Source organism: Artibeus jamaicensis, unplaced genomic scaffold, assembly GCF_021234435.1.
Source record: "Artibeus jamaicensis isolate MK-2021 breed Jamaican fruit bat unplaced genomic scaffold, CSHL_Jam_final contig_1998, whole genome shotgun sequence".
In the NCBI taxonomy this organism is placed as follows: domain Eukaryota; kingdom Metazoa; phylum Chordata; class Mammalia; order Chiroptera; family Phyllostomidae; genus Artibeus; species Artibeus jamaicensis.
The window spans coordinates 15,575,257-15,591,261 of NW_026521407.1; the positions used below are offsets into that span (position 1 = coordinate 15,575,257).

The 16,005-nt window shown below is 48.3% G+C and overlaps 1 protein-coding gene across 10 annotated transcripts in view; it reads right to left on the reverse strand.

The window, feature by feature from the left end:
- Window positions 1–16,005, reverse strand: part of PECAM1 (platelet and endothelial cell adhesion molecule 1) — a 73,552-nt gene that overhangs the window by 15,528 nt on the left and 42,019 nt on the right. For 8 of the 10 annotated variants that reach the window (XM_053655358.1, XM_053655346.1, XM_053655354.1 and 5 more), the window contains 7 exons: window positions 14,901–15,176; window positions 11,450–11,737; window positions 10,793–10,900; window positions 9,613–9,640; window positions 8,876–8,949; window positions 6,675–6,728; window positions 5,275–5,340 (listed from right to left, as the gene is read on the reverse strand). In XM_053655358.1, the coding sequence (XP_053511333.1) occupies window positions 5,275–5,340; window positions 6,675–6,728; window positions 8,876–8,949; window positions 9,613–9,640; window positions 10,793–10,900; window positions 11,450–11,737; window positions 14,901–15,176 (894 nt within the window). The remainder of the gene's footprint in view (window positions 1–5,274; window positions 5,341–6,674; window positions 6,729–8,875; window positions 8,950–9,612; window positions 9,641–10,792; window positions 10,901–11,449; window positions 11,738–14,900; window positions 15,177–16,005) is intronic. The other 2 variants (XM_053655364.1, XM_053655365.1) reach the window with 2 other exon arrangements.

Consider the following 16,005-nt stretch of genomic DNA (forward strand, 5'->3'; position numbering starts at 1 on the left):
GCAGACTGGGTTGAGACCCCCTGGTCTGGACTCTTGAAACGGGAGACAAGATGGGCCATCCCAGCTGTGGCTTCCACCCAGAGGAGGCGCGAGGGTTTGGGAGACAGTGCCCGTTCAGCCATCTGGTTACGCACATGCACCGGTTGTATATACACACGTGTACACACACTCCTAGTGTGCCTGCACGCATTGCACACACACAGAGTATGTGCACACAGTATGCACATCCAGACTCGCCCACAAACCCTCAGAAACAGCATGGAACCCGCCATGGCCCCGCTCCTCTGGCCTCACAGAGGACCGGGAAGCCTCTCTGGAAAGGCGCCCGCCGGCCTGTGCCGAGCAGTCCCCCTCTGCACATCGGGAAGGGAACCCCAGACAGGTGAGGCACTTCCTGCTGCCACACTCAGGGCCACGAAGATGGCGCTTCCTCAGCGGCAGGTGGCAGGGGCACGCCTACGGACTCTGACGGCACTGAGATACCCTCAACTCCCCGGCTCCAGGGCCACCCCCTCTCTCGCCCCTGACCATGAACAAACCCTTCCACTGCCTGCACAGCCCCTGCCCTTTGCCCCATTCCTCCTGGTCCTCCAGGCCCCAGGCCCCACTCCCCCTCTCCTCTCTCCCCTTCCCTGTGCTCTCACGGCTCTCTGGGGACACTTGTCCACTGTAACGTCAGCACACTGACGTTATTTGTCCCCAAGACTGTCTTCCCTGGTGGACCCAGGGCTTCTCCAGGACAGCGTCTGGGGTCCTGTGCACCTCCCAGTCCCAGGCCCTGGAGGGCCAACTGGAGGCACCTGAAAAGGTTTGATGTGACCGTGAAGGTGGCAGTCAATGTCCCTGTAGGTGTCTCTGTCTCAGACCTGTGACCTTCAGGAAGGCCTTGGTACAATCAGCCCTATCCCTGACGCTCCTGGTTTTGGGGTGAAAACCCCGGCCATTCATCACATGCTGAATGGCAGCGGCTCCTGTGGCAGGACCCGGCTGCCAGAAGAAAGCTGGTGGTGGCTGAGACCCCGACGGCTGACTTGGGGCACCGGGGTTGCCAGGGCCATGCAGGCGTCGCAGTGACTGCCCCGTGGCACGGAACAGGAGCAGGAACTCAGTGGAGGGGCTGAGATAGCAGGCACCTCCCTGATGGCACGCCCGCCTCCCCCTAAGAGCACTACACAGATGCTTACACCACTCTCCCTCTGTGACACAGATTTGGGGTGTAGAGGGAAGCTCCAGGGATCCCCATATCTGAGGGGAGAGCCACCACGTCCCCAGGGGACTCTGCTCAACGTCAGGCCTGGCAAGTCCCTCACTCAGTATGATCCGAACAGCTACTGTGTGCCAGGAGCCAGGGGAGAGGAAAAGGTGAGTTGGACCTGGTCCCAGCTTTCGGGAGCTCCAGGCTGTGGGGTGATGGGTGCGAAAACGATGCGGTGGGACACAGTGTACCAGATGCGCCAGGTCGCTGCCAGCTCATCCTCTGACCCAGCCCCCTGTGGCAGAGGGGGAGGGACGGAGGAAGGAATGGAGCTGGAGGCTGGGTGGCCCAGTCTGGGGACCTGGACACCCTTGTGAACCCCACTGCCCCAGGCACATCAGCGGTGGCTGCTAGACCTCTCTGGTTACCTTGGGGACACTAACACCCTCTGGACTGGAAGACCCATGCTCAACTCCCTTTCACGTCCTAGCAGCCTATCAGCCTGGGCAGCAGGGTGGCTGCCCTTCTTGGTGCCCCCGGGGTTTCTCCAGCCGCCCTGCCGGCTCGGCCCAGCTCAGTGGTGGGAGGGAGAACTCGCAGCTCATCACACTACCCCTCCCCTTGCTGCTCCCCAGCAGCAGCTGCCTGCTAATGACTAAACCAGCCAACAGACTGTTTGTCTCTGCTGTCATGGATATTTCCAGATGGGGCTTTATTCTGGCTTGTTTTTCTGTTAACAGAGAAAGAGATGGCTTCAACCTCAAGGGGGTTTCCCAGCAATTAGCCTCATAGCAAACAGGCAGCAAACCCGGGCTTACTGAGTTCCTTCCTGCACCTCCTCCACCCCCAAGGGGCCACTTGGTCAGCTGCCAGACAGGGTTAGAAGTGGATACGGGCCCTGGCTGCACAGACCGATTGGTTAGAGCGTCATCCCATTACACCAAGATTGCAGGTTTGATCCCCCATCAGGGCACAGACAAGAAGCAACCAGTGAATGCATAAATAAGTGGAACCACAAGTCAATGTTTCACTTTCCCCCTCTCTAAAATCAATAATAAATGTAAAAAAAAAAAAAGAAGAAGAAGAAGAAGAAATGGACGAAGGCCTGGAGGACAGGGAACTGAGTTGGCTGAGACCAGATCAAGTTTACTTCACCGGCCTTGCACCCACAGAGCCCTTTCCTAGCCTGGTAACTCCCCACTCAAGAGAAAGCAAGGGCGCAGCATCAGAGGCCAGGCCTGCTTAGCTGCCAACAAAGCCGGGTCCAGAAAAATGGACATGAATCCTCTAGAAACTCTCCATCTCCACCCAAGTGACTCTTGTTCTAGCTCCAGCGAGGCCCCCACAGCCTGCCCAGCACCTCTGTGCAAACTGGGTAAAGGTGACCCCTTGGGTGGTTGCAACACTGCGGGTGCACAGCTTGGCAAGGAAGGTACCCCTGCCTCGCCCTGTCCTAATTCTTCATTCCTCTTCAACACCCTCGGCACCCCTACTTCAAGTAATAAAAATTAAACTAGTCATTACTAACATGGAAACATTCCCAAAGGAACTCTTTCCAAGGCCGAAAGCCCTGCTTCCTTCTTCCTCCTTCAGCGTCCTTACATCCAAAGCCTTCCAGGCACCAGGCACAGCCCCCTGGATCTCACTTCACCCAGGGTCCCCTTCCTCCTCCCCCAGCAGCAGAGCAAGGGCAGGGCCTGGCCATCTGGGGGCAGTATCGGAGCCTGAGGCCACAGCCCAGGGCGGTCAGTCTGCAGCAAGGCGGGGAGGGTGGGTCCCACACTCATGGAAGATCTCTGGGCAGCCCTGCCCTCTTGTCCTGTTCCTTCTTTCTTCTACACCTGAAGCCCCCTGGAGAGGAGGTAAGCTGCTACCCACAGACTGAGCCCAGGGAAGGCTGGCAGGAGCCGCCTACAGTCCCGTCGGCCACAGCCCACCCAGACTCAGTTCTGAGCGCGAGCCCCCTGTGCTGCCTCCTCCTGGGCATCTCGGATTGAACCCAGCTGCACCACTTGTCACCACGGGCACTTTTCTCCCAACCTCAGACATCACCCACGACTGTCCATGTGGTAATTTTGTCTCCCCCATTCTGGCCGTCAAATGTTTCATCCAGTGCTGTGATCTGTCTCCAAAATATAACTGGAATCCACCCACTACCAGCACTTTGGCTCCACCCTCATCTCCTCTTGTCTGCTGATAATGTGCTTGTCCCCCTTTGTATCCGTCCTCCATACCAGCTACTAGGACTGCTTTTCCAAGAAGGAAGTTGGAGCCTGCCACTTCCCTGCCTCACGGTTTCCAAATCGGCTGCGACTAGAGTGCAGAGAGCACCTTGAAAGCCCTGCAGGCCCTGGCTCCCACCTCGTCCTCCAGCTCCATCTGCCTTTTCTCCCTCTTGCTCCCTCTGCAGACACCTAAGTCTCCTTTAAGATCCTTAAATGAGCCCAGCTCTGGGCCACCTCATGCCATTCTTCCCATTTCCTGGGTCCTCCTCCTCTGGGCGGAGCCACCTTCTTTGTGCCCTTCAGGCTGCAGCTAAATGCCACCCCTCAAACAGGCTTGCAGGGACCACCCTAGCCAGAATAGGTATCACCTTTCCAGCCTTATTGTGCCCTCTTCCCTTCCTTCTGAGCACTTGCTATAACCCAATACAATTCATGCTTTGGTTCCATGTTTGCTTGGCTCCCTCATAGGCTCTGCCTCATTGGGAGCAACCTTTGCTGCTGGTTCATCACAGGCCCTTAATTTACTAACTCAACAAGTGAATCATTTTACAATGAAATAAAGAGGAAGAGAACTTCAGGCCTGCCATGGTCCCCAACCCTCCCAGGTACAGTCTGGACTTAGAAGTGGGCTGTGCCGATGGGCTGTGCCAACTCTGGGGGCCATTCTGATCGCAGACTGCAGGATGGTGCCCAGCTCACAGACTGCAGGCTGCACGGGACAGTGTTCCCCAGAAGGTTCTCTGCACACACCTGCTGACGTGGTACCCAGAACCTAAGCCAGGAAAGAAGGAAGGAACCCCAAACTCCTCCTAGATTGTGGAGCGAGAGGTGACAAAAGAATGCCCTCACCACATGGCTCTGGCTAATTCCCTGCAGGCTTGGTTTGGAAAACAGCCCCAGGCCTGCCTGACTGAGTGCACTTGGCCTGGCCTCAGCTGCAGCAGGAGACAGGGGTGCACGGCAATAGCCCCATGAGCTTCCCAGCCGCTGAAATGAATGTTCTAGCATTTGCTGTGGACCAGCCCACTTGCAGCCATTCTCTCCAGCACAGAACCAGACAGAGCTGGGTCCCTCCAGGCCTACCTGCCCCCAAGAGAACCACGTACATGAAAACAAAACCTGAAACTAAAGCTAGAACCACAATTTACACAGGAAGGGATTCTGTGCTTTCAGAAGCCTTTACCCAAGTGTCTCTTTAAATAGCAAAGCCCTCACTACCCTCAAACGTGCACCTCATTTACACAAGCTCAGTCTGCAAGCAACTTTTTTAGGAGGATGCTGGTTTGGGTAAGGGGGAGTACCTCTGCAAGAAAGCTCAAAGGCCCCGGAGTAAAGCTGATCTGAAAAGGCCTCTCAAAAAACACACTTCTTAGCACTTACTAATTGGTCAGTAAAACCATTATCATCAGTATGATAAATAATACCATATTCTTCAGACCATAAGATGCATCTGGGTTTTAGAGGAGGAAAATAGGAAAAATATTTTTGAAACAAAAAATGCGGTAAAATGTTTAATAACATAAATAACATAATATTTCACCAAGGTAAATGTAAACAGAACTTAACAGCAGCATTAACAACCACTATTCCTTCCAAATTTGGGAGGCGGGGGAGGAAAGTGCATCTTATATCCGAAAAATATGGTAACTAATGAAATTTTATACCTCAAAGCCTGGGCAGGGGTCACTGCTTTTGCCTTAGGCATGTCCAGCAAGTCTGTCTGCTGACCACCTCCCTTCTGCGTGACTGAGGGTGACCAGGCCCTTGTCCCTAGGTCACAGCCCACCTTGCGCTGCGCATCTACACCCAAGGAGAGGGCAAAGCAAGGGGAGTCCCTCCACTGATGGCGTTTACCTTCATGAGGCTCAGGTGAGGTCACCTCCACTTCTGTGTACTCCACGTCCGAGGACAGACGCTCTGCTGGAAGGAAACACAGCGCCCTGCAGTTAGACAGAATCCCATGGGGGGGGGGGGTGTGCCTCAGACCACGTTAGAGATTTCCATTCACATGATTGAAGTACTCTGTATTTTGAGGGGAAGGCAGCACAGGTATAACTCCATTCTAAGTGGGGGAGCAACCTCGCTCTGGGGAAGGCCACGATGACCCTGCACTCACTGGAAGGAGGAAGGACCCTCCTCCCTGGGTCCCCATGGTTTCTGCAGTGGGAGGATTGGTGACAGTTCGGTGGCTACCAAAAACAGCCAGCCTGGGCCACAGCAGGTAGCTCCAGACAACTCTGCGGCCACAGGTCTAGAAAAGCTGTCTCCAGGACGGGAAGGATCTCAGGAAGTGGGGAAGATAGGGCACCCCCAGCCCAGAGTGCCCTGAGGCTGTGATGTGCACCCATAGAAAAACAAGTTCATGAAAGCAGCCAGGCCAGCACAGCGAAATCAAGCAAAATAGTTTGTTTTCAACTCCATGTAACATTACCGTTTTATTTTTGAAGCCCCAAAGAATCAGTGTTTCTCATCAGCAGCTAAAATTGATTCTGCAGTCACGGTATTCACAGAACCTGTGCAGTTCCCCAGAGTTGGCGGCCCAGAGACAGAGGCCCCCCGGGGGAAAGGCACTTGGAAAAATGGTTTGGCCCAACCCTTCTGAGCTTTAGGCAGAAACAAGCAATCTGTTGTTAATTGCATTAAAAGATAAACAGCAGTGCAAGTTTGCTTTATTTTTTATAGTGTATTTTTCATTTTTGTTAAATATCGAATAGGTCCGAAATATTGGTAAGTTATGTGTTACCAATCACAATTCAATAGATAACTGCATGCCATACTGTCACCCTTTGTAAGAAAAAGAACATTTTCATTTCCTTCGAAGTTCCCCGTGCGCCTCTCTCCCACCCGAGCCCCTTCACACGTTTCTCCCGGCTTTATTGAGACACACGTTAATTGACAGACAACGTGTGTGTGTTTAAGGTGTACAACCTAATGACTTGCAGTGATGCTATTTAAATGTTGAAAAAACCTCCTCCTCTACTCTCCAAGGGAAAAGAGATTCTCTTACCTTATTCAACAGCCCATTCTGATTTAGGGAGTTCCTTTTTGAGTCTAACCCTGTTCTTTCCTCCCAGAATTTAGGTCGAGTTCCCCTCAGGGACACCAGATAGTGTCTTTGGAGAAAGCAGCTAGGCCGCACTAAGAGGGCTGGGGAAATACCCATGGGTGTTAACAGTTTTAGTGCTTTTCTTAGGGGTCTTTTTTAGTGTAAAGTTTTCTAATTAAAAAAAAACAAAACTGAATTATATAATTACCTCTGTTTTCATTTACTGGTTTCATTGCATGGTTTCCAATATCTTCACTGTAATCTAGTTTAAAAATAACAATCAGGATGGGTGGAAATGGAAATCCTAGTTCTCTATGTATGACTTTTTTCTCCCTCCCTCCCGCCTCCCCCATCCATGGCAGGGCATCTGTCTGGCTTCTGGGATCCGGCCTCATTTCCCTGTGGCCCCAACCAACCCAGTGTGGTCTTTCTCTCTTTTTTAACCCCTCACCGGAGATGTGTTCATTGACCCCAGAGTGAGAGGAAGTGGGGGAGGCAGAGAGAGAGAAACATCGATGTGAGACAGAAACATCCATTGGTTGCCTTCTGAACATGCTCCGATTGGGGATCAAACTCCCAATCTCCCAGTGCCGGTGCCGGAGATGACTGTCCGACCAGCTGAGCCATCTGGCCAGGGCTACGTGGTCTCTTTCCAGCATCAGTGGGATGGCCACCGTTCTGCAGGAGGGACACTTCTCTTTATGAATGGTTCAAGATTCAAATTGTTCACTTTGAGCAAGTGCATTAGAAATTAAACTTAATTCCGGAGGGGCTGGCTCTGCAGCCACGACCATGAGGATGCTGGGAAAGAACCCTCTGTAGTCCAGGAGCTGGTGGTTTAAAGGGCAGTGCCTCCAGGCTGCCACCTGGGGAGGCAAATGAACTTTTAATCTTTTTAATCAAGATGTTCTGTATTAAAGAGAACTCTTCTGAGCATTATAAATACTATTCCTGAAGAACACATGGTTTTCATTATGTATTTGAACTAATTGCTGTTGTGATTACTAACATATATTCACAAACTGAAATAACATGGGCAGACAACCCAAGAATTGGACTATTCCTTGCATTTGGGGGCAAAATCTTAATATATGTATGTCAGCATTTAATTGAAAGTATCTCTATTTCTGTACAAATAATGCAAATAGCCAACAGAACCCACCTTATACCACAGAAAGGTACTTTCTTTATAAGATTGGATTACTGTTTGCTAAATATTCACCGAATTTTTCTGAGTGTAGTTTCTCAAATAATATATTTGCTGTTTTTTCTTTATGGGTACATTACGTTTGTTACCACAAATGCTTCATTTCACTTTTTAAAGGGTTATGATTCATTACTATAAGAATTGCTGAATTCTTAAAACATATCTCTCAAGTATATATGTCTTATAAAGTGCATATCCTAACACTTTCTTATTTTGTGGAATACTGTTACTGAATTGGAAAAGAACGTGGGCATTCTATTCCCAAACCTGCTGAAAGAAAACTGCTCCAAATCTGGCTTAGGACAAAAGTTTCTACGTGATATAATTATGTCTCTAGAGCAATTTCCTCTTAGACCTAATGGGATTAAGAACTCCTGGAGCTGGCCACCCACCCCAATGAGCTGACTCAAGCTTGCAATAAGGCTCATAACCAGGCATGCCTATATTGTTTCCTTGTTTTAAAAAATGCTTCTGCTGCCCTCATTCATGTGCCTCAATTGGTTGGGCATCATTCCACAAAGAGAAAAGCCACTGGTTTGATTTCCGGTCAGGACACATACCTGGGTTGCAGGTTCAGTCCCCAAACAGGGCGTATATGGGAGGCAACCGGTTGATGTTTTCCTCTTACATCGATGTTTCTCTCCCTCTCTTTCTCCCTCCCTTCCCACTCTCTAAAAATATATAAATAAAATCTTTAAAGATGCTTCTACTAACAAATATTTACAAATATTTGCATCTAGTGAAGATGCAAATACTTAAATTGGTTTCCTGTTGTTTCAAGTGTGAAACGACAATGTCTTGTGCTTAGAATAAATAATTCCATCTGAGAAGTTTTACCAGTGCCTTAATTTGCTCTCTGGTCTTTCTTACAAAGGAAGGATGACTACACCTGGGCAATGGTCAAAGTCTCGGAGGATGGCCCAGGACGAGTATCCACATGGTGATTATTATCTACTTTGGGCTCCTCAGGATGTTTAGAAGGAGGTGAAATGAGGGGGAAATGTTCTGCCTTTCGTCCACATTTTTGTTTTGCTAATCAGCTCACCATCCAATGGCTGATTAGACTGAGTGCTCCCGCTTAAAGGTGGGGCTTCTCTAGGAACCTGAACCCCACCACCCACAGATTCTGTGGTGAGAAGGGTAACAGAGTGGGCGGCAAGTTAGGAAAAGCTCTTAGCAACTGCAGGAAACTGTGACTGTACCGTAAGGTCTGTTGGCTTGGGTGCTGGAATCTGACATCTTCTCATTGTTGGAGGTCAGAAGTGGTACTGCCGGCCTTAAAATTTGAAAAGGAAAAAAATTGTGTGACATTTTTTTTGGCTCTAACGTCAAACCAACAAAAACAATCAAGGAAAGATGAGGAGAAAACCAGGAAGAGATTTCCAAAGTGAGGCAAACTTGACTCTTTTATTGGGAAACTGAAAAATTTTTTTCAGTTGTGAGATGATTTAACAAACACCTTTACGCTGTTAAAATACGTGTCAAGACCAAAGGGCATGTGAACAACAGGAGTTCTTTCCCAGGTGAGTCCCACCCCCGTGAAGTCCTCATTCTGTGCTACAAAGCTATTATCCACATGCTTTTGGATTTTAGATTTCCAGAACAGTAAAAATAGTACAACCACTTTTTTTTCTAGGCCAACTCTATTTTGCCAAGTAAGTAAAATTTTCAAATTCTATCTACTACCATTATCATATCACCATGAAAAGGGGTTTTACAAGTAACAGGGTAGGAAGGACATGACCTCAGAATAAAGCCATTTTTCCCATGAAAGGACAGTTGGCAATCTTCCACTGCAACACACACACACACACACACACACACACACACACACTCTACACTGCTCACGTCCTTATTATTCTGAGTTTCCCGAGAACCACTGACAACTTCCTGATGACCAGTCTCTCCCAGACAATGCCCACAGGGCGGCTGCACTGACCTGGACATTTCCACTGGTATCTGCTTGGCTTTAAAAGAGAAAGAGAAAAACCAAAGTCAGTAAAAAGCACCCACGTCCATAGCACAGAGGAACACTCATTTCAAACCACACTTGACTTTCTTGGAGATTTGGCTAGCCATAAAAAAAGAGAAAAAAAAACCAAATATATTTCTTCTTAAGAAAAAGAAAAAAATGAAAGTAGTTCTTCTCTTCGTCTTATACTGAGAGATTTCCCATCATTTCATTCAGAAATATGACATTTTGTTGTGTGAACCAGGAGTTATTTTCTTCAGAGGAATGTGGTGGAAATGAAGACGGTGATACAGAAATCAGAGTTGCCAGACAAAAGGGCAACTGTCTCTTTGATTCCGGACTGCGCCAGAGAGTAAAAGCTAAATTAATCCCCGGGCTTTGAATTCCAAGCTGGCCTGAGACCAATCTGTCCTCTAACCCTGCCTATTCTGTGATGACCAATTCTCTTGGGAAGGGGTTTGTTCTGGAGCCCTCTTCTGGGAGGGATTTCCTGTTCTGGAAAAAAACCAGGGCCCCTCCTTATCTCATCTGCCCCCACTCATTCCAGGCGGCAGCACCAGGGCCCCAACAGAAACTGCCTCAGCACATACAGAGTTTGGCAGAATTTACTGGTGCTGTGGCCTTTTCCTTGAGTGCAGGCTGACTGCGACTCCGGGGTGTCAGCAGGTGGTCCTGGCCTCCCTTCCATGTGTGGTTAACCTTAAGCACAGGGTAGAAATCACGGCACCACAGGCAGATTAACCGGGGGGCATTCAGTGCATGTGGGGGTGTCTCCATAACACTCACATCCCACTCTACCAACTGCAGGACTAAGTGTGGCCAAATCCACAGAAACGGCTTCTTCTGACCACACCCAGATGGAATTTTCCCCTGGATTTATCTTTTCTGGATTGCCCAGCTAGGACAGTAATCACTTCCATTTTTGCCCAGCTAAATTCAGGGGCAGTAAAAAGCTCCACACCCACCAAAGCCAAGATCTTTGGTTATCAAGGTGACACCCTAAGGAGAAACACAGCTGTCCTCAGTTACATCTCCTCAGCTCCCACTGGTGCAGAGCACAGCCCCCTGTAGAGCTGAAGCCCCGCACACCTGTGGCCGGTTTCCTGGCAAGGGCAATGTCAGAAGGCAACGAAAGAACCGTGCTCACCCTTGGCTTTCTTCTGAAAATAACATCTGGCCCCAAGTACCGAGATGGCAATTATCACTACGATGACAACCACTGCAATAAGTCCTTTCTTCCATGGGGCAAGAAAGACTGAAAGTAAGAAAAATTTTTAAAGTTTTTTTTCTCTACCAGCAAGAAACAATATTAATGCTAAGCAACAAAGACTGAATTTTAGTTCTTGTAAGCACATCTTACACTGAGCATCTATCTACTCCTTAGGGATTCAGTGTTCATAGTTGGTCCAGAAATGGTTGTTCTTCCTATGGAGTCAGCTATGGTCTTCAAGGACTATAGGACGGAAGTAGACTGCTTGCTGGGTCAGTTTGGTCCAAACCCCGGGGCCACAGGTGGTTCATGGGTGGATGTTTGACTCAAGATGGGCCATTTGTTATCTCTCCACCAAGAATTTGGAATTACACCTCTGAGAAATATTTCCATTCCTTATAAGGACCAGTTGCTCTTTTATATTCCATGCGAGTGGGTTTCTGTCACATGCAACCGAACAGCCTGGAGGACATTGAGCTCTTAACCTTCTGTGGTAAGTGCTGAACTCCCACCTATTTCCTCTTACACGTGGTGAGGTTTCTGGCCCTGCCACCCAAGACCACTCTACCCCTCACTGTCGAGATCATGACTCACCTCTGACGGTCAATACATTGCTTCGGAGGACAGTTTGGGCAGGGTTGGCTCTGTTGGAGGCCGTGCAGTAATACTGCCCGTCCTGTTCCATGCTGGCCTGTGTCTTGTGCCAGATGGCCTGGGTTTTATTTACGGTGGTTTCGTAGAAGGGCCTGACCTCCTTTTCTCTGTAAAACTTGTAGGTGATTGGAACAGATGCTTCGTTTGTGAAGCATCGAAGCACAAGTTCTTTCCCAGACTCCACCATCTTATCACTCAAGATAGAAATATAGACCTTATCCACTGGGGCTGAAAAGCAGGAAAAAAAATTAGCATTGAAAAAGGTCAGGGGTGGGGCGGGTGGGGGGAGTGGGGGCCATGACACAGCTGCTGCTTGTGCCATGACTCAGACTTAGGTTTTGTCACTGCTCTTACCCCCCATTCTTCAGCTCCTCCCTTAATTAGCCCAGCAGGGCAGCAACGGTTGCCTCCTGCCTCCTGTGTCGATTATTCACAAGATGCTAGGGGCATCCCCCTTCACTCACCACCTGGAATACTACTGACTGCTTGGCTTGGCTATGCCTGTTAACTCAGGTGTTCTGTTGAGGTCTATTTTGAGTCTGTGAGGGCGCACGTGTGTGTGTGCGTGTGTGCGTGTATGTGTGTGTGGTTTCTCTCCCTCTGCTTACAAAGATGCATGGCATTTACAGACCTTATAAACAAATAACTTGATTCACGACCTTCCCGTTTTTCTTTTTCTTTCTTGAGTGGTCTAAACCTATGGCTTTCACGCTCTCATTTCCCACTTTCTTGTTAGAAGTCGGACTCCTGAAGTCTGACTCCCATTCCTCTGCTCCTGAAGCTGTACTCTGTCTCTGTTTTGTTTTGTTTTTTTTAAGATTTATTTCTTTATTTTTAGAGAGAAGAGAAGGGAAGGAGAGAAGGAAAGAATCATCAATATGCGGTTGCACTCCTTTCTGGGGACCTGGCCTGCAACCCAGGCATGTGCCCTGACTGGGAATCAAACTGGCAACATTTTGGGTGGCAGGCCCGCACTCAATCCCCTGAGCTACCCCAGCCAGGGCTCTGTCTCTGGTTTTGAAGAGACTCCAAAGGCCCCCTGGCCCCCTGGCAAGTTCATCCCTAAGTCCACGGCAGCGGCCCCATCCTTGGCCTCCCTACAGCTCTCATCGTCTTCCAGCCTTTCCTTCTGAACTCGTCTTTTTCTGGGCTTCTGTGATGCCTCACAACCCAGATTCTCTTATCTCCTTACCTGTCACTCCCTCCTTAATCACAAGTTTTTCTTCTTTCTGCCTCTTAAATATGCACTTTCTGCAAAATTCAGTCCTCGGTTTTCCCTTTCCATTCTCCTCTTTGGTGATTTCACCTACATCGTTGCTTCTCTTCGTGCGTTAACATGTGAAGCCGTAGCATTTAGTGCCGACATACGTAGCTCCAGTCCAATTACTCCCTGAATTCCAAGTCTCGATTTTTACCTGGGCATTTCTACCTGGAAGCCTATCAGCCTCTCATTCCTAGCAGATCCAAGCAGAATTTCTCTTTCTTTCATAACCGCCTTCCCTGGTTCCATGTTCAATCACCAGAATTGTGGTCCTAAATTGTCCTTCCATGTAGGTCTTCCTATTACTGTGAGAAAGAACTGGTCAGCAGACTGGCGTCTCACTAATGAATCACCCTCGTGAGGTCGGGGTGTGGCCAGACCATGGAGCTGCCAGTCTGATGAAAAGGAACCCCAGACCTGGGGTGAGACGGTGCAGGTCAACCTTGACGAGGGCAGACTTTTGAAGCATGTAGCCTGACCCGACAGCCTCTCTCCTAGTGCAGCATAAGGAGGTGGTGACAAACTGGGACCAGGAGCCTTGCCTCAATTTCTAGCCGCACTGCCTATCAGCTCTTTGTCTTCAGCCTTATTTGCCTCATCACAAAACAAGGATAATATTGTTATGGGCTTGCATGGCTATTGTACGCATTAATAAGGATAATTTACTAAAATATTTCACTGGGGCGGACAGCTGGTCAGGGCTCAGTAAATGTTAGCCACTAATACGGACCCAACGTGAACCAAGAGTTTCACATGGGCTTCCGCATTAGCTTCTTAAGGTAGCATGAGGTTTTAAGTCGTTATTCCTTCTAAATGACAGAAACACTGGGTTAGTATTCCCAAGCCCCCTTTCTCATGTCCACCTTCCCTCCTCAGGCTTTTCACTGCACACAAAACAAATTCCTAACTCTCAAGACTAGCATGTAATGCCCTTCCCAGTTGGGGTCAGTCACTTTTCCAGTTTATATCCAGTGATTCTCCATTCCCAACCTTTGTTTCCAGCCACCTTATTGACCCACAGTCTTTCGAATGAGTCCATGGAGATTCTGCTCACGTAGTTGACTAGGCTGGTAGGCCATCTCTAGCCCTCTCTGCCCAAGCATTGTCAAGCCCCGGCTCCTAACCCAGCTCTTCCCACTCAGGCTAGGTAATATCTTCACACCCTAAGTTCCTATCACCATCACTGCAAGGACATTTCACATGGCAATTAATACTGCGTTGTCTGACGGCATTTTTCTTTGCTTATTTGTACTGTTACTCAAAGATTCACATATATCCAAATATTTTCCCGCTATTTAATCAGGTGGTCCTCTGTTTCTTGTTATATTATTGCAACCAAGAGTATGTCTTTTTTAATACGCCCTATAGCATTAGGTGTTTAATATACATGGATGTTAATTTGAAAAGTGTGGCTACTCTTAGACTGGATGGTCATAGTAGCAGGAATCTCTATCCAACTCAAGATGTCCACATGACGCAGGCAGATTAAAGTTACTAAACAAGAAGAAAGAAGAGAAAGAGAAGAAAGACTTATAGGCTTTTCACACCAGGATGCAGAATACCTATTCGAGGCAGGTGATGGCCCTCCTAAGGCCTTCTCAGAGGCACAGATGGAGGCTCAAGGAAAAACATCCACCCCAGGGCAGTGGGATTTTTCTCTCGTGTATGAGAGCCCCAGGCGAATGTAAGTAAACCTTGTGAAACTACAGCCCGTGGTTCTTACTGCTGTGGGCTCTGCTCATGACAGTTTGCCCAAGTGTTTGCCCGTTGAGAAGAGCTCGGGTCAACAGTCCTGAGAGGGCTGGCAGTTCACCTAAAAAGGAGCAAATGCTAAGAGATCCCCAAAACACAACTTTAGAACTGCCTGAAGTTGGGACACATCACTCTTATATTTTAGCCGTTCACTGGAAAGGTTCTGAAGAGAGAGGACACTGGCCATACCACTAGTCCCCAGATACTTCCTGGCCCCATTGACCTGGGCCTTGATCCTGCTTTGCCACGTGTCGTGTTTGTGGATTTGGCGTAAGTCCCACCACTTCCCCTGTCTACACCATCGCGGGGCAACCTCAAACCTCTGTAAACATAAAGCCCCAGTCCCACGTGATTTCTTCTCATAGCACAGCAACTTACCTATCACCTTGACCGACAGAAGGTCACTGTGTATTTCAGGGTGGGAGTGGCAGTTACGTGCAACGCAGTGGTATTCAGTGTCTTCTGTGGGGTTATCTTTGAACACTGCGGGCTCATTCGAGCTTACGTTGTGACCCTTCGAAGTGCCACTTGTTCTCACAAGGCGATACGAAATGGGTGAGGTTCCATTTATGGACTGGCATTTAACTTCTATGGTCTGTCCTTTTATCACCTCAGACGTGGACTCATAAAAAATCCTGGGCTTGGAGAGCATTTCTAGAATGACAGAGAGAGAAACAATCTGAAGCAAGACATCCAGCCCAAGGGGTTCTTCCTTCAAAATCTGAGCTTTGCTTTCTCTGTCACTACTATAATTTTATTTTTCATTAATTTTTTGTATTGATTCATTTGAGAGAGAGAGAGCGAGGAAGAGGGGGAGAGAGAGACACATCAATTTGTTGTTCCACGTATTTGTATATTTATTGGCTGATTCTTGTCTGTGTGCTGACCAGGGATCGAACCTGCTCCCCCAGTGTATTGGGACAATTTCTAACCAATTGAGCTACCTGGCCAGGACTCATCACTATAATTTTACATTCCTGCCTGCTTTATCTCCCTTTACTGGACTCCTTTAAAACTGGCAGGTAGTGTGCGCGCGCGTGTGTGTGGGGGTGTGTAATGAGAGGAAAAGAGAATGCTGTAAACAAAAAAAATATGACATCAAGAAAAACATCACACCCCTCTAAACATATGTTTATACTTTCATATATCTCACATGCACATACATATACATCCATATGGATTTTTTTTAATTAAGAAAAGACACAGGAAAAACATTTTAAAAAATAGCCCAAGAACACAAACAGAATATATTTTCAAACAAATTCTCGGTGCCTCAGCCTCTCCTGATTGGAAATCGCATACCTCCAAAACAATAATTCTACTGGGTCATTATTTAGAAGTCAGCTTATTGATAAAGCTTATATAATGAAATGACCTTCCCCCAAGAACAAAAGAAAGAGTTAAAATGGAATGACCCATGCTGGTCTCTTGCATTATTTCCTTTGAGTTAGGATGACTAGAGAGTTGACAGTAGGTTAAAACC